Genomic DNA, 19,340 nt, shown 5'->3' with positions numbered 1-19,340 from the left:
AGTGGCTGAAAGGCTTTTTTAAAGGTGGTGGGCAAAAAAGCACCGAAGTTAACTTATCACAGTAGAAAGTGATGGGCAACCATAGTAGATTACCTTGGCCAGAAGCTCCCAATACCTCTCTCTTGGTCATCACTATCAGTTTTTTATTCCACCTTGGAAGTGAAAAGGCAGATTGAAGACAAACATAGTTTTCCAGGATAAATGGAGCAGCAAAGGTTTGTTCATTAGTATCCAACAAAATCCAATATTTAAAGTGCAATAGCTGCAAAACTATACCAAGGGTATAAAACTATTAATAGAGGGACATTATGAAATACATTAAATTAATGTGATAGTTCTAATGAGTATGTTTTAAATTACTATAGTGTGGCCCATGGAATAATGTGTGACTTTCTTTTTGGCACTTCCTTAGACTCGAGTTTGTTGTGTATAATTTATAATGATTTTCATTTCACTTTTTTTTTTTTTTTTTACAGTTGTAAACACTTCTTTTAGTTTAATTTGTCCTGAATATTAGCAAACATGAGGCTGGGCAAAACTTTAATCTCTCTAAAAAAAAAAAGGTTGAATATAGAAAACACACACTATTATTTATTGCATTCAGTATGATGTAACTCTTAAGCCTCGCACACACAATCGGATTTTCCGCAGACAAAGCGGTACACTTTTGTCCAAAAGGCGTGTGCCGTGAACTTGTCTTGCATACAAACGATACACAATTGTCGGCCAACAAACACGAACGTAGTGACGTACTACGAGGAATTTCAGCTTTTGAGCGCCACCCTTTGGGCACCTTCTGCTAATGTCGTGTTTGGTGAGCGTTGATTCCGAACATGCGTCTTTGTACTTTGGACTTTTGTGTGATGGACTTGTGTACACACGATAGGAAAATCTGACAACAGATCGTTGTCTGCCGAAAATTTACTAGCCTGCCATCCAACATTTTTTGGCGTAAAGTTGGCCAACAATTGTCCGAGAGAGTGTACTAATGGTCGGATTTTAGGCAAACAGTCTGTCATCACACAATTCCCTGTCGAAAATCTGATCGTGTGTACGAGGCTTTAGTCAACAAAGGAGTGGTAGCACACATTGTTCCCTGTTACCTTCATATTATGCTTCTTTTTTTAGATTACTTCCAAAGCAATTCTTTTTGGTCACACTGCTGCTGTCACCTGCCTAGGAAAAGCAAGGGATTTTGAAAAACAGCCATATGTTGTGAGTGGAGCAGAAAATGGGTGAGTACCAAGTGAATTTAATTATTGAACTACACTATATCTGAGCATCACAAACCAAAAAATGCTATTTGATTCATTTTATAATTTAAAGCAAACTTGCACATTCATCCATGTCTCCATGCTTTATTTTGCTGAGAAATCGCTTTGAAAAACACCCCCTAGCATATCTGGTCATGGCCGTCTTGGGTAGGGGCAGATGATTTGTTTAGCATTTACTTCCTGGAGTCCATCTGCCCTTAGCTCAGGCATGCAGGCAGGAGGGTGTGCTTAGCTGAGGGAGCCCTCCTTCCTCTCCTAAAGACTTCTGGGATGTATGACATAATATGCCTATATCTGGAAACCAGGAAGTAACTGAATAAATAAAAACAAAAAAAGTTAAAAACCAGTAAATATAATATACCTTCCTATCTATTTACTACTGTAGATAAAACAAAAGTTTTCTTATAAGAATGTAATAGTCTTCTTTTATTTAGCAAGAATTATATTTATGACAGTGGCATAACAGCGTTATAAGAAAAATATATTTTTCAATAGTTTAACTCATTAGCATGCAGCACATTGAATTACAATTGATTCAATTATCTATTTTAGCTTAATTAATTGCTTACCTTTCTTCATTGTAATGAAAATTATGATTGCCCTAGCATAGCCCTTCTCAAACTAACTGTCAAATAGGAGGATCTACCTTTATTATCTGCACCTGTGTGACCTCAGTTTTGCAAGAGGAAAAGGAAAGTAATCTGCATCCCTGTAACTGGGAATAACATAGAAAGCATTTCAGCAATACTGAAATTCATCTTGCAGTGGATGCTTCTAACAATGATGCATTTAATCACTAATAACTAAAGGCCCGTACACACGATATGACTTTTTGACAACAAACATGCAAATTAGCTGTTTTAAGGCAACATCCCACCGTGTGTACGCTCCATCGGACAAACTTTTTCGGTTTTCATCGGACAAATGTTGGCTGTGCGAACAGACAAACTTGGCGGCAACAAAAGTCTGATCGTGTGTACACAAAACCATCGGACTTTAGTACAAAGTACCAACACGCATGATCAGAACCAATGCAAAAAATCAGACAACAATACAGAAGTTGACCAAAGGGTGGCACCGGAGAATTGAACGTCCTCTTTTGAAGTGTCGTCAGTACGTTGAAACATCACTATGTTCGTGTTTGTTGCCTAAAAAGTCCTGCCGTGTGTATGCTTAACAAGTTCACGGCCAAGGCCCTTTGTACAGAAATCCACGGGAAAGTTTGTATAAAGTCGGATCGTGTGTATGAGGCTTTAGTCTGCCATATTGCTCATAGGAATGAGCTTCCAAAAACAGTTTTTAGTGACAGTTAATTTTTTGTGAATGAATATAACTACTATGTTTTTTTGGGGGCCCAACTCTTTTTTTTGACACTATTGAAGTTGATGATGTATTCTATATTTAAAGAGTAAATTCACTTTTGATGAGAAAAAAACAATCCCCTTTGGGTGATCAATGCACATTGTAATGATTTTAACAAACTTTGATGAAGATTCCCATCTGTTTCTGCTCTGAAGAAATAGCTTTTTGTTGTGTGTAGTGTAAATCTAAATGGGAGTAACATTTTCATTATTAATCAACTGATGCACTTGCAGTATCCTAATGAGGAAAGTTTCAGAGTCAGCATCCACTTAGAAGTAAATAACCCTTTGGGGATATCTCCCCCCAAATTTTTTTTTTTAAATTACAGAAGATGTTTGATTTGCATCTTAGTGCAGTCTTCTGGGAAAATCAGTGAGCCAATCATATAAGCAGGAAATTACGTTTCTGGGGAAGTTCTGTACACAAACTGTGTACAGAACACATCCAGATTCCTATATTGCATTTAATTTTACATAAAATAATAACAGCTGCAGATTAAAAAAGAAAGGCAATTTTTAATATAATTCGACTATGATATGGCTTGCGTAGCATATGCTCTTTTTTTTTTTTCATTTTTTTTTTTTCCCTACAAAAGTAGGGTCACCCTTTAAATAGTAAATAAAAATAATTATAATTATTATTATTGTTATTCAGAATTTATATAGCGGCAAAAGCAGAAAAAGCGTAAAGTTCTGGCGCACAGAGGTAGACATGTGCATGCAAAATTTGTTTAGTTTCGTTTTGATTCGTTAATCTAGTTATTTCGTTTAGTTCAATTCGGTTGATTCTTTCAATTCGTATTCAGAATTCAGAATTTTCTTCAAATTTACTGATTTTTTCGATTCGAAACGTTCAAATCGATACATTTTCGAATCAGGCGAAATTAAAATCTTATATTGTTTTCGATTTAAATGCAGCAAAGTAAACAAACAAAAGAAAATTCTTCATCAAATGATTACAATGACTCTTTACATCACCTTTGGCTTAACAAAAACGGCATTATTTCGAAATGGTACTCTAATAACACACACAGTCTTTGATTTCAGTAATATGTGTACAGTTAAAATTCGACTGGAGTACAATGTAAAATTCGATTTGAATTTTAGGCAGAATTTCCAAAATTCGGTAAAATTTGTTTATATTGTAATTCGGGTATTCGGATACAGCTGAACCTCCAAATAACAAAAAATATTAATTCGGAACGAAATGAACCGCACACGTCTACACAGAGGGTGTGTCTCCCAAATCAAAGGTAATCTTGTAGTAATTGTTTAAGAAAGGAGAGGAACAAAGGAAACTCAGTCCGTGAATAAAAAATCCCAATTAAAAAGTCATTAGAGTAGCGGGGGGGCATCCATAAGAGTGTGTCCAACTCTGAAAAGACATAAAGGAAAGGAGGGCGGGAGGGAGGCTCAACTAAGTGTAGTATTAAATTGAGATTTTTAATATTGCAAGGTATAAAACACACTTACAAGATGAATTGTTAAAAGGTGCTCATAATTAGGTACTCTGCCCGGGGTGTATCATCGTCCTGCAGGCTCAGTTGGCTGGGTCCTAGTCACTGGCAGTGGATGGAGACAGGAACTCTCTGCAGCAGTGGACGTTTCATGCTGACCAGCTTGGAACGCATGGGCAGAAGTGACGGCACTGGCCAGTAGAAGGAGCTGTGAGCTTCGAGCGTGGTACAGCCCCGACTTCTGATCCTCCGGTGACATCACTTCCACCCGTGCATTCCACGCTGGTCAGCATGAAACTTTCATTGCTGCAGAGAGTTCCTGTCTCCTTCCATCCACTGCCAGTGACTAGGACCCAGCCGGCAGAGCCTGCAGGACAATATTACACCCCGCCAGAGTACCTAATTATTGTTGGAAAAGAACAACAGCATGTAAAGTTGTTAATAAACTGACAATACTGTATGCATTATACCTATCTATGCAGCAGGTGGCGCTGTAGTACTATAGTGTATAGTTCATGTTTTTTTATGATATAACAAGATGTATTGTCTATCTCAGTGCATGTACTTGTATATTCCTGCTTCCTGTTCATGTTTCTCCATGCTGTAAGACATGTAATATAATTCCCCATGAAAGTAAAGCCGTATTACTGCATCCAAGAAACTCCCAGCGCTTATTGCAATACTCTGCACAATAATTATGTCTCCTGTCTTCTTCCATCCCTTCTTAAACCTTCCTCTTGTAAGTGTGTTTTTTACCTTGCAATATTAAAATTTCACTTTAACCGCTTCAGCCTCGAAAGATTTTACCCGCTTCCTGACCAGAGCACTTTTTTAGATTTGGCACTGCAACGCTTTAACTGACAATTGCGCGGTTGTGCGATGTTGCACCCAAACAAAATTGATGTCCTTTTTTTCCCACAAATAGAGCTTTCTTTTGGTGGTATTTGATCACCTCTGTGGTTTTTATTTTTTGCGCTATAAACAAAAAAAGAGCTTCAATTTAAAAAAAAACGCAATATTCTTTACTTTATGCTATAATAAATATCCCCCAAAAAGATCTAAAAAAATTTTTTTTTCCTCAGTTTAGGCCGATATGTATTGTTCTACATATTTTTGGTAAAATCACAATAAGTGTATATTGATTGGTTTGCGCAAAAGTTATAGTGTCTACAAAATAGGGGATAGTTTTATGGCACTTTTATTATTCTTTTTTTTTTTTTACTAGTAATGGCAGCGATCTGCAATTTTTATCAGGACTGTGACATTATGGCGGACACATCGGACACATTTTTTGGACCATGGGCATTTATACAGCGATCAGTGCTATAAAAATGCATTGATTACTGCATTGATTACTGTAAAAATGTCACTGGCAGGGAAGGGGTTAACACTAGGGGGCGATCAAGGTGTTAATTGTGTTCCCTGGGAGGTGATTCTAACTGAAGGGGGGAGGGGACTGTGTAGGGGAGATGACAGATCGCTGTTTATACTCTGTATTAACAGACGATCTGTCTCTTCTCCCCTCAGAGAACCGGAAACTGTGTGTTTACACACACAGATCCCAGTTGTGTCAGCCGCAATCGCGGGAGCCCGACGGTGATCGTGACCGGCGGGCACTCGCATCGGCTCTGGGGGTGAGCAGCAGCCACAGAGCGAAGCGACGTAACATAACGCCGCTTCACCCAGCCGTGCCATTCTGACACAGTGCGGCTGGTCGGCAAGTGGTTAATGCTACACTAATGCCGTGTACACATGAGCAGAATTTCCGTCAGAAGAAGGCCGATGGCAGCTTTACATCTTATATTCCGACCGTGTGTATCCCCCATCGGACTTTCTCTGTCTAAAATTCAGACGGACTTAGATAGAGAACATGTCCTATATTTTTCCGACTGAACTAATTACTATCGGAAAAAACGCTCGTCTGTATGCTGTTCCGACGAGATTAGCAGAAGGAGCGCACTGGCTATTGCACTTCCTTTTTTTAGTCCCGCTGTACGTGTTGTATGTCACCGCATTCTTGGCGGTCGGACTTTGGTGTGACCGTCTGTATGCAAGACAGCCTGAGCAGAATTCCGTCGGAGAAACATTCAAAATTTATTCTGACGGCAAAACCGCTCGTGTGTACGCAGCATTAGTTGCCGCCTACCCTCCTCCTTTTCTTTATATAGCACCAACAGTTTGCGTAGCACTTTACAACATGAGTGCAGACAGTATAGTTACAATACAATTCAATACAGGAGGAATCAGAGGGCCCTGCTCATTAGAACTTACAATCTAAAAGGGAGGGTCAAGTGACACAAAAGGTAATAACTATGGGGAATGAGCTGATGGAGTAAATAAAAGTTCAGTAGTTAGGTGGAGGCAGGATAGGACTCTCTAAAGAGAAGGGTTTTCAGGGATTGCCTAAAAATGGACATGTTATTATTATTATTAATATTATTACCAGTAGTAGTAGTGTGAAAATGCTTATACTTTTACTTCAAATTCAACTAAAGTACCAATTTGGGAAATCATTGTTTCATTTATATATAAATTGTGTAAATTTGTAAACCTCTAGTGGAATCTATAGTATCGCAAAATAAAAAAAGGGGGAAAATCAATGGAGGAGTTTTTATTTTTTTCTTTGGTTTTAAACTACCTAATTTTTTGTCTATTTCATGTTTAAATGCACTATTGTCCTGCTTTTTTTATTAGTAGTAGTGGCAGTAGTATTACAGGCATTAATATTATTTGTAATATTACTGTCATTGTTAATAATAAATACCAACACCTTTTTTTTATCATTTTGAAACTTAAAAAAATAACTTCCTGAATCATTCTGTTTAGATTAAAATGTTACAGTTTAATTAAGCCAAAAGTAAGAATGTCTATAATATAAAATGTGTATTTAAATGTTTCGTTACATTGCTGAATTAGTTAAATTTGTGTATTCTGAGGTCCAAAATCTTTCCAGCAAATCCCAAAGAATCCTCATGGTGGTGCTGTTTCATCTTCAGTGCCCGTCACTTTGATTTGAATGAAAATAACACAGGAGATGCACATCTGCTTTAAAACGTGTGGTTGAGGTTCTGTGAAATGACCCATTTTCAGCAGGATGTAGTTCTGAAGAATGATACTTCTGTTGACACGCTGATGAGACGTAATGGCAGCACACCTACAATTTGTTTTACTCCAGACATGGCCTTAAACTTATTTTGATGCTCGGCAGCAAGGTGTAATTACCTAAACAAAAGGAAATACATTCAGTATGCCCCCCCCCCCGTCCTTTATGAGCAAAAACATTTTCTTCACCAGTAATCTCTAACAAAAAGCTACATAAATGATAAGCATTGACTTAAATACAGTTTTTACTCTTAAAAAATATAGTGTCACACAATTGTCCTAGCCAGCTGAGTGGAAATAACAATGAATAACCCGGGGTCATGTCTTGCAGAGAGATGTGCGTATGGAACGTCACCACTGGTCACTGCATTGAGAATGTCAAGCTCCCGTATAGGCACACAGCAATCTGTGTAAGTATCAGCATGGACATGTCACTGCAAAATTTGCTGTGAAAATGCTTATTGGAGACCTTTTAACCCTCATTTCAAATCAAACCAAAGCGCCACTTTAAGAAGATCTTGTTCTATTCATATTTTAATTGTTGTTTGAATCTGTAAGCCTTTAGTGTGAGCTTTAGCTTTCAGTAACATATAGGCAAAACAGATGCATTGTGTAAAATCAATGGATGCATTTTTATTTGTATTTTGTTTTTTTTTAAATGCTCAGTTTTATAGAAAGGCCAGCTAGCCCCCTGCCTATGGGCAATGACTGCTCGCCCCTTCATATATTTTCAAAGCACAGTTTTTCTCTATAGAATCCTGCAAGCAGTTACTTTCCATTAAGTTAAACATACATATTTATTTAATGAAAGCGGTTGGGAACTCTGCAGCTTTAGAGATTAGCAGTCAAAGTAAAGGCGCCATAGGAGCTGCCTAGGGGGCAGTTTAACTAAAATATAATCCGGATTTCAAAATAATATTTTACATGTTGTTAAAATTTGATATTGTACCACAGCATTAGCTTTATTATATATACACTGGTCAAAAAAGTAAAGGAACACTTTGAAAACACATGAGATCTCAATAGGGAAAAATATCATGCTGGATATCTATACTGATATGGACTGGGTAATGATGTGTTAGGAACGAAAGCATGCCACATAGGTTGATGGAAATTAAAATTATTAACCTACAGAGGGCTGAATTCAAAGACACCTCGAAAATTGAAGTGAAAAAATGAAGCAGTAGGCTAATCCATTTTGCTGAGATTTCATTGCAGCAACTCAAAATGGTACTCAGTAGTTTGTATGGCCTCCACGTTCTCGTATGCATGCCTGACAACGTTGGGGCATGCTCCTAATGAGACAACGGATGGTGTTCTTGGGTATTTCCTCCCAGACCTGGACCAGGGAATCACTGAGCTCCTGAACAGACTGAGATGCAACCTGGCGGCGTGGGATGGACCGAAACATAATGTTCCAGAGGTGTTCTATTGCATTTAGGTCAGACAAGCGTGGGGGCCATTCAGTGGTATCAATTCCTTCATCCTCCAGGAACTGGCTGCAAACTCTCGCCACATGAGACCGAGCATTGTCGTGCACCAGGAGGAATCCAGGACCCACTGCACCAACGTAGGGTCTGACGATGGGTCCAAGGATTTCATCCCGATACCTAATGGCAGTCAGGGTGCCATTGGCTATCCTGTAGAGGTCTGTGCGTCCCTTCATGGATATGCCTCCCCAGATCATCACTGATCCACCACCAAACCGGTCATGCTGAATGATGTTACAGGCAGTATAATGTTCTCCACGGCTTCTCCAGACCCTTTCATGTCTGTCACATGTGCTCAGGGTGAACCTGCTCTCGTTTGTGTAAAGCACAGGGCGCCAGTGGCAGACCTACCAATTCTGGTGTTCAATGGCAAATGCCAATCAAGCTCTACGGTGCCAGGCAGTGAGCACAGGACTAGGGATGAGCCGAACACCCCCCTGTTCGGTTCGCACCAGAACATGCGAACAGGAAAAAAGTTCGTTCGAACATGCGAACACCGTTAAAGTCTATGGGACACGAACATGAATAATCAAAAGTGCTAATTTTCAAGGCTTATATGCAAGTTATTGTCATAAAAAGTGTTTGGGGACCTGGGTCCTGCCCCAGGGGACATGGATCAATGCAAAAAAAAGTTTTAAAAACGGCCGTTTTTTCAGGAGCAGTGATTTTAATAATGCTTAAAGTCAAACAATAAAAGTGTAATATTCCTTTAAATTTCGTACCTGGGGGCTGTCTATAGTGTGCCTGTAAAGGGGCGCATGTTTCCTGTGTTTAGAACAGTCTGACAGCAAAATGACATTTTGAAGGAAAAAACTCATTTAAAACTACCCGCGGCTATTGCATTGCCGACAATACACATAGAAGTTCATTGATAAAAACGGCATGGGAATTCCCCAAAGGGGAACCCCGAACCAAAATTAAAAAAAAAAAATGACGTGGGGGTCCCCCTAAATTCCATACCAGGCCCTTCAGGTCTGGTATGGATATTAAGGGGAACCCCGGCCAAAATTAAAAAAAAAAAATGACGTGGGGTTCCCCCTAAATTCCATACCAGACCCTTCAGGTCTGGTATGGATTTTAAGGGGAACCCCGCGCCAAAAAAAAACAAAAAAACGACGTGGGGTCCCCCCAAAAATCCATACCAGACCCTTATCCGAGCACGCAACCTGGCAGGCCGCAGGAAAAGAGGGGGGGACGAGAGTGCGGCCCCCCCTCCCTCCTGAACCGTACCAGGCCACATGCCCTCAACATTGGGAGGGTGCTTTGGGGTAGCCCCCCAAAACACCTTGTCCCCATGTTGATGAGGACAAGGGCCTCATCCCCACAACCCTGGCCGGTGGTTGTGGGGGTCTGCGGGCGGGGGGCTTATCGGAATCTGGAAGCCCCCTTTAACAAGGTGACCCCCAGATCCCGGCCCCCACCTGTGTGAAATGGTAAGGGGGCCGGGATCCTCCGCGGCGTCTTCTGTCTTCTTCTCCTCGGGCCGCTCCGCACCCATGGCATGGGGGGGAGGCTCCCGCTCTTCTCTTCTTCTCTTCTTCTTTTCTTCTCTTCTTCTTCATTTTCTTCTCCGGGCCGCTCCGCAATCCATGCTGGCATGGAGGGAGGCTCCCGCTGTGTGACGGCGCTCCTCGTCTGACAGTTCTTAAATAACGGGGGGGGCGGGGCCACCCGGTGACCCCACCCCCCTCTGACGCACGGTGACTTGACGGGACTTCCCTGTGGCATTCCCCGTGACGTCACAGGGAAGTCCCGTCAAGTCACCGTGCGTCAGAGGGGGGCGGGGTCACCGGGTGGCCCCGCCCCCCCCCGTTATTTAAGAACTGTCAGACGAGGAGCGCCGTCACACAGCGGGAGCCTCCCTCCATGCCAGCATGGATTGCGGAGCGGCCCGGAGAAGAAAATGAAGAAGAAGAGAAGAAGAGAAGAAAAGAAGAAAAGAAGAAAAGAAGAAGAGAAGAGCGGGAGCCTCCCCCCCATGCCATGGGTGCGGAGCGGCCCGAGGAGAAGAAGACAGAAGACGCCGCGGAGGAGATGCTGGACGAGAACGCCGGAGGAAGAACCAGAAGAACCAGAAGAGCCAGAAGAACCAGAAGATGAAGGAAGATAGAAGAAAGAAGAAGCATTTAAATAAAGGAATTGTCAAAAACTGTCTCTTGTCATTTTTAACATTTTTGACACTTTTTTCGTGAAATGGTAGGGGTACTTATGTACCCCCTTACCATTTCACACAGGGGGGGGGCCGGGATCTGGGGGTCACCTTGTTAAAGGGGGCTTCCAGATTCCGATAAGCCCCCCGCCCGCAGACCCCCACAACCACCGGCCAGGTTTGTGGGGATGAGGCCCTTGTCCTCATCAACATGGGGACAAGGTGTTTTGGGGGGCTACCCCAAAGCACCCTCCCAATGTTGAGGGCATGTGGCCTGGTACGGTTCAGGAGGGAGGGGGGGCCGCACTCTTGTCCCCCCCTCTTTTCCTGCGGCCTGCCAGGTTGCGTGCTCGGATAAGGGTCTGGTATGGATTTTTGGGGGGACCCCACGCCGTTTTTTTTTTTTTTTTTTGGCGCGGGGTTCCCCTTAAAATCCATACCAGACCTGAAGGGTCTGGTATGGAATTTAGGGGGAACCCCACGTCATTTTTTTTTTTTAATTTTGGCCGAGGTTCCCCTTAATATCCATACCAGACCTGAAGGGCCTGGTATGGAATTTAGGGGGACCCCCACATCATTTTTTTTTTTTAATTTTGGTTCGGGGTTCCCCTTTGGGGAATTCCCATGCCGTTTTTATCAATGAACTTCTATGTGTATTGTCGGCAATGCAATAGCCGCGGGTAGTTTTAAATGAGTTTTTTCCTTCAAAATGTCATTTTGCTGTCAGACTGTTCTAAACACAGGAAACATGCGCCCCTTTACAGGCACACTATAGACACCCCCCAGGTACGAAATTTAAAGGGATATTACACTTTTATTGATTGACTTTAAGTATTATTAAAATCACTGCTCCTGAAAAAACGGCCGTTTTTAAAACTTTTTTTTGCATTGATCCATGTCCCCTGGGGCAGGACCCAGGTCCCCAAACACTTTTTATGACAATAACTTGCATATTAGCCTTTAAAATTAGCACTTTTGATTTCTCCCATAGACTTTTAAAGGGTGTTCCGCGGCATTCGAATTTGCCGCGAACACCCCAAATTGTTCGCTGTTCGGTGAACTTGCGAACAGCCAATGTTCGAGTCGAACATGAGTTCGACTCGAACTCGAAGCTCATCCCTACACAGGACCCACTAGAGGACGTCGGGGCCTCAGACCACCCTCATGAAGTCTGTTTCTGATTGTTTGGTCAGAGACATTCATGCCAGTGGCCTGCTGGAGGTCTTTTTGTAGGGCTCTGGCAATGCTCATCCTGTTTCTCTTTGCACAAAGGAGCAGATACTGGTCCAGCTGATGGGTTAAGGACCTTCTAAGGCCCTGCCCAGCTCTCCTAGAGTATCTGCCTGTCTCCTGGAATCTCCTCCATGCTCTTGAGACTGTGCTGGGAGACACAGCAAACCTTCTGGCAAAGGCAAATATTGATGTGCCATCCCAGAGGAGTTGGACTGCCTGTGCAACCTTTATAGGGTTCAGGTATTGCCTAATGCTACTAGTAGTGACACTGACCCTAGCCAAATGCAACACTAATGAAAAACAGTCAGAAAAGTTGAGTAGGGGAAAAAATGTCAGTGGCCTCCACCTGTAAAACCATTAGGCTGGGTTCACACTGGTGCGACACGACAGCCGTCCTACTTTGGATCCGACTTTGCCCTGCGACATGAAGCCGGCATGTGTCCGACTTTCAATGAACGGGGATCCGACTTGGATCCCCGCCAATGCCGGCACTGTGTTTGGTATGAATCTTTAGGGGGGAACTCCGCGCCAAATTTTAAATAAAAAACCGGCATGGGTTCCCCCTCCAGAGGCATACCAGGCCCTTGGGTCTGGTATGGACCTTGAGGGGAACCCCCTACGCGGAAAAAACGGCGTGGGGGGTCGCCCCCAATCCATACCAGACCCTTATCCGAGCACGCAGCCCGGCCAGACAGGAATGGGGGTGGGGACGAGCGAGCGCCCCCCCCCTCCTGAACCGTACCAGGCCGCATGCCCTCAACATGGGGGGGTGGTGCCTTGGGGGAGGGGGCGCGCTGCAGCCCCCCCACCCCAAAGCACCTTGTCCCCATGTTGATGAGGACAAGGGCCTCTTCCCGACAACCCTGGCCGTTGGTTGTCGGGGTCTGCGGGCGGGTGGCTTATCGGAATCCTGGAGCCCCCTTTAATAAGGGAGCCCCCAGATCCCGGCCCCCCACCCTATGTGAATGAGTATGGGGTACAGCGTACCCCTACCCATTCACCTAGGAAAAAAGTGTCAATTTAAAAAAAAACACTACACAGATTTTTAAAGCATTTTATTAGACAGCTCCGGGGGTCTTCTTCCGACTTCGGGGGTCTCTCCGGTTCTTCTCCACGCTCTCCGGATCTTCTGCCAGGCTCCTCCGCTCTCTTCTGCTCTTTTGCCGCTCTTTTGCTAAAGCGGAGGAGCCTGGTCTTCAATCTTCTGCCTTCTGCCTTCTGCCCTCTTCTCCTGATGTTGACACGACGCTCTCTGGGGCTAGAATGCTCTCTGTGCGCTCTGCTCTGACTTATATAGGCGGTGACCCCGCCCCCTTATGCCGTCACAGTCCCTGGGCATGCTGGGACTGTGACGGCATAAGGGGGCGTGGTCATCGGGTGATGACCACGCCCCCTAAAACGTCACAGTCCCAGCATGCCCAGGGACTGTGACGGCATAAGGGGGCGGGGTCACCGCCTATATAAGTCAGAGCAGAGCGCACAGAGAGCATTCTAGCCCCAGAGAGCGTCGTGTCAACATCAGGAGAAGAGGGCAGAAGGCAGAAGGCAGAAGGCAGAAGATTGAAGACCAGGCTCCTCCGCTTTAGCAAAAGAGCGGCAAAAGAGCAGAAGAGAGCGGAGGAGCCTGGCAGAAGATCCGGAGAGCGTGGAGAAGAACCGGAGAGACCCCCGAAGTCGGAAGAAGACCCCCGGAGCTGTCTAATAAAATGCTTTAAAAATCTGTGTAGTGTTTTTTTTTAAATTGACACTTTTTTCCTAGGTGAATGGGTAGGGGTACGCTGTACCCCATACTCATTCACATAGGGTGGGGGGCCGGGATCTGGGGGCTCCCTTATTAAAGGGGGCTCCCGGATTCCGATAAGCCCCCCGCCCGCAGACCCCGACAACCAACGGCCAGGGTTGTCGGGAAGAGGCCCTTGTCCTCATCAACATGGGGACAAGGTGCTTTGGGGTGGGGGGCCGCAGCGCGCCCCCTCCCCCAAAGCACCAACCCCCCATGTTGAGGGCATGCGGCCTGGTACGGTTCAGGAGGGGGGGGGCGCTCGCTCGTCCCCACCCCCATTCCTGTCCGGCCGGGCTGCGTGCTCGGATAAGGGTCTGGTATGGATTGGGGGGGACCCCCACGCCGTTTTTATCGGCGTAGGGGGTTCCCCTCAAGGTCCATACCAGACCCAAGGGCCTGGTATGCTCTTGGAGGGGGAACCCATGCCGGTTTTTTATTTAAAACTTGGCGCGGAGTTCCCCCTCAAGAACATCTGAGCACAAGTCGCGTGCCAAAGTCGGATCATGCAAGACGGCAATCCGACTTTGATCCGACTTCAATGATAGTCAATAGGCTGAAGTAGGATCAAAGTCGGACCAAAGTAGTACAGGGAGCATTTCTAAAGTCGGAACGACTTGTGTCGGACCAGTTAGGACGGCTCCCATAGGGAAACATTAAATTTCACACGTCATGCGACATGAGCTCCCAATGTCGGAGCGTTTGTCGGACCAGTGTGAACCCAGCCTTAATGTTTTGGAGGTTGTCTCGTTGTTGCCCATCCAGTGCACCTGAAACTGATTACCAAACCCCCTCTGCTGCTTAACTGACCAGATCAATATCTCAGGAGTTTAATTGACTTGATGCTATACTCTGATTAAAAAGTGTTCCTTTAATCTTTTCAGCAGTATATTTATATATATATATATATATATAATTTTTTTGTATTATTTTCATTCCTTTGTAAATGTAGTAATGTACATCTACATTTTCCATGTATTACCTTGGCGCATTTATTTTGTAAGCTCATTGTCAGCAAACTGTTGCCTTACCCACTGTTGAAGCCGTTATATATATAGTGTGTGTGTGTGTGTGTGTGTGTGTGTGTGTGTGTGTGTGTGTGTGTGTGTGTGTGTGTGTGTGTGTGTGTGTGTGTGTGTGTGTGTGTGTGTGTGTGTGTGTGTGTGTGTGTGTGTGTGTATATATATATAAATAATATTATATTATCAAAAGTATTGGGACACCTGCCTTTACAGGCACATGATGCTGTCTTAGTCTGTAGGGTTCAATATTGAGTTGTCCAAATGTCTTGGTATGCTGACCTTAAGAGTTCCCTTCACTGGAACTAAGGGGCCAAGCCCAATCCCTGAAAAGCAGCCTCACACCATAATCCCCCCTCCACCAAATGATTTTGACCAGTGCACAATGAAGGTCGATAAAGACATGGATGAGCGAGTTTGAGTTGGAGGAACTTGACTGGATTGCACATAGTCCTGATCTCAATATATATATGGGAAACACCTGCAAATTATGGGGTTGCAGCACAGCATAAATTGAATTTATTTAAATATTGTAAATGTTGTATTTATTTATTGCAAAATCACAAAAAATACTTGGGAATTTACAATAAATTAAATTTATGCTGAAACCCATTGGGACACACATATAAAAAATTATTGTAAGTAAGCAATCACTGAAAAGTGAAAATTCTCTACCCCCTTTAGTAAATCAACCCCTCTGTGTAAAATGAGAGCTGAGAAATATGTGATTTTTTCCTACAGAGCAGAATATGTTTAGGATGGGTATCTGATAATGAAATCATTGTATAGGTGAAATTAGAAACTAACATATGACTATCTTACTACCTCTAGCTCAGCTGAATTAGCTGTCAGAGATGTTAAATCTAGAGCTAAATGATATTTCTCATTTGAAGCAATCACCACCTTCTGAGATGATGAGGTCACCACATAAGAGAGCTGGGATGGCAGTTAAAGCCTTACTGCTCCAGTTAACCTTATGTGTGCTTTTATAATGACTACCAAAACTGCAATGAGTCAAAGGTTTTAATTTCATCTTTTACTTTTTCATAGATTTATTTAGCGTAGCTTACTGCACAATATGAGACAGTTATGCTAAATATATTTCTTATGGACCGTCTTTAATTAGTTATATACATTTCTTTTTCTATATTGCTTTGTACAAGCTATACATTATGAGGATGGGACATAAATGCTATGCAGTCTTCCTAGTAGCTTGGGCAATCACACAGACCTGCTGCCTTCCAGATGGGCAGTTCCTATATAAGAGAGTGACACCTAGACAGAAGCTTGTGACGCCATATATCTTTACTGCTGCTTGCCTCTTTAAGGCTAGTAATACACACTGGGGGACATTTATCAATACTATCTTAATGATTGGTTGCTAATCTGTCGCAAGATAGGGACAGATTTATTATCCGTAAGCAGGTTGCATAATACATAGACTATCTGTACTTGTTTCAAAATTGCACTTCTTAAATCTGCAGCAGATGTGCAGCTAAATGAACTTAATTGTGGCATAAGAGATAAAATAGACAGACAGATGCTATGTAGTTGTACAGTCACTCAGAACTAAATTTGTCGTTTTGTTTGCAAAACAAGTGTACATATTCGCCAGCACACCATGGATCGACAATGTCCATCCAAAGGTTTCTTTTAATGAAAGAGATCACATCACAAAGATAATAAGTGCAACATTTCGGAGCCACGCAGTGTCCCTTTGTCAGGCATGCCGAAGGGGCCCTGCATGGCTCCGAAAGGTTGCACTTATCTTTATGATTTGATCTCGATCATTAAAAGAAACCTTTGGATGGAAGTTGTCGATCCATGGTGTGCTGGCGAATATGTACACTTGCTTGATGTTTCCAGGACCCAACTGGTAATTGCTGCAGCACCCACCATTTTATGAGCCATATATGCCAGGAACGCGTGCCATAGGAATATTGACCAGATTGTTTGCAAAACAAACTAACAATTTTGCACATCAATTGCACATTATCTGTGCAACTTCTTTAATAAATGTCCTATGTATACTGCATAGGTGGTAACAAGGGCACAGACCGCAGGCAATGCAGATTGTGCATAGAATGACATCTCCATCCTGCTCAAAACAGATTCAGCAGCTTCAGAGTGACAGTCCTACAGCTGCTTGATAAGTTCTTTTTAATTGGTGACAGTCTTTCCACAGCTTGAACTGTGTTTGGCATCACCCCCAGAGAATTTCTGGCACATTTCACCAAAACACTGCAACCTTACAGCCAGTAAAAATACTGTTGCTTTGACACTCCACCACAAGCAACATGCTGTGCTTGGTATTTACCTGGACAAGGCTGTATTTTCTCTTGCTACACACCAATTGGACAACAAGAGTTCTCATTTGAACCATGCTCTTCTATCTCAGACCAATGGCACAATATTATCGTCATTAACTCCAGCTTACCCACTTAAAGTGGTTCTAAAGGCAAAAGATTTTTTTTATCTTAATGCTTTCTATGCATTAAGATAAAAAAAAACCCTTTTGTGTGTAGCAGCCCCTCTCAGCCCCCGCAATACTTACCTGAGCCCCATCTCGATCTATCGATGTTACACAAGAGTTTCAGCTGTCCTGGACTCTTCCTCCTCATTGGCTGAGACAACAGCGGGGTGCCATTGGCTCCTACTGCTGTCAATCAAAGTTAGTGAGCCAATGAAGAGAGAGAGGGGGTGGGGCCGAGCCTCGGCTCCAGGTCTGTATGGACACACAAAGCAGCAGCTTGGCTTGGGTGCCCCCATAGCAAGCTGCTTGCTGTGGGAGCACTTGGCAGGAGGGAGGGGCCAGGAACATAGGCGAGGGACTCGAGAAGAGGAGGATCTGGGCTGCTCTGTGCAAAACCACTGCAATAGAGCAGGTATGTATATCATGTTTGATATTTTTAAACAAAAAACTAAGACTTTTTTTAGTATCACTTTAAAGAAGAATTCCAGGTATGGATATTTCAACATAGTTACTGTATATTGTTCCATCTATACATGTATAACATACCTCTAGGAAGAGCTTTTTTTCTCAGAGAATAGATGCAGGCACCCCCTTCTCCCTTGGGTCACCCCTTCTCTCCACCTACTACCCGCCTCCAAACAGTGTCTTTTGTCTCCACCCCTGACTCATCTCCCAGTGCCGCCCCTTTTAGAGATTACAGAACCAAGTATCATTTCGTGGTGCTATATAATTTGTAGGAGTGTGTTATTGATAATAAGACAGTAAAATAGAACCCCTGCATCCAGCAACCATGGACCCCCCAGAAACAATAGATTCTCCCATCAACAATAGATTCCCTCAGCAACAGTAGATCCTCCTTAACAACAGACCCTCCAGCAACAATAGATTTCCCCAGCAGCAATTGATCCCATCTAACAGCAATATTTCCTCCTCACCAACAACAGACCCCTCTGCAACAATGGATCCTCCCAGCAAAAATAGACTGCCTAGCAACAATAGATCCCCACAGCAGCAATAGATCCTCCTCAGGAACATTAGGGCCCCCCCAACAACAATAGTTTCCCCCAGGAACAAAATACCCCCCAGCAACACTAGAACCCCCTGATAACAGTAGATTCCCCTAGCAATAATAGACAACCCCATCAACACAATACCCCCCAGCAGTGACTATAGACCCTCCAGCACACCCAAGCCCCCTTTGCTGGCACATACATTCAGTGCTGGAGGTCCATGCACTGCATTCCCCTGTGTTCCCACTAAAAAAAATCCCTCTGCTTTAGGATCCCTCTAGAAGCTGGAAATCACTAAAGTATACACTGCTGCTACAGTCATCTTCACTTGCTTCCGGGTCCTGCAACAAGCAGCATTGTGAACACAGGAGGCCACCTGCTTGGCACAGGCTCCATTCAGAAATTGCTTTACATTTTCCTAATGAATGCAAAGTGTTCTATGATTGCACAAGAGAGAGAATGGTTGGTGACATCATGCTCTCCCCCTCATCCAATGAGAGAACCCTTTGCATTTATTGAGCAAAGGCAAAGCATTCTCTGAATGACTTCTATGCTGAGTAGGCGACCTCCTGTGTTCAGAATGCAGTAGGGCAGCTGCTTGCCATGAGACCCGGAAGAGAGTGGAGATCACTGGAATAGTGGTGTTTATAACAGTGATTTCCAGCTTCTAGAGAAATCTCACAGGTATGGTATATGCATACTGTTGTTACGCTGGTCCAAGTTAGATCAACGTAACTATGTAAAACTATCCATACCTGGAATTCTTTGAAGTTGCAGTATTGTGTATACTAAAAAGATACTAAAACGTTTATGAGGAAGCTTCATTTTAATCACATGATCGCTTCAAGGAAACCTACAAGCATAGAAATACGGAGGGGCTGCTATTGCTGACTTTAAAGTTGTAGGCTTCTGGGTTGTTCTCCTGATCCTGGCTTCACCCCTGAGTAAGTCATTGACCTGGAACAAGCTGAGACTTTTCATATTTTTCCAGC

At 43.4% G+C, this 19,340-nt stretch overlaps 1 protein-coding gene across 5 annotated transcripts in view; it reads left to right on the top strand.

The window, feature by feature from the left end:
- The window catches only part of WDR72 (WD repeat domain 72), a 501,920-nt gene that overhangs the window by 86,727 nt on the left and 395,853 nt on the right, over window positions 1-19,340 (top strand). For all 5 annotated transcript variants that reach the window (XM_073618748.1, XM_073618747.1, XM_073618749.1 and 2 more), the window contains 2 exons: window positions 1,129-1,235; window positions 7,526-7,604. In XM_073618748.1, coding sequence (XP_073474849.1) covers window positions 1,129-1,235; window positions 7,526-7,604 — 186 coding nt within the window. The remainder of the gene's footprint in view (window positions 1-1,128; window positions 1,236-7,525; window positions 7,605-19,340) is intronic.

This window comes from Aquarana catesbeiana, linkage group LG03 (genome assembly GCF_042186555.1).
Source record: "Aquarana catesbeiana isolate 2022-GZ linkage group LG03, ASM4218655v1, whole genome shotgun sequence".
NCBI classification, from domain to species: domain Eukaryota; kingdom Metazoa; phylum Chordata; class Amphibia; order Anura; family Ranidae; genus Aquarana; species Aquarana catesbeiana.
This window is presented reverse-complemented; position numbering and strand designations above follow the sequence as displayed.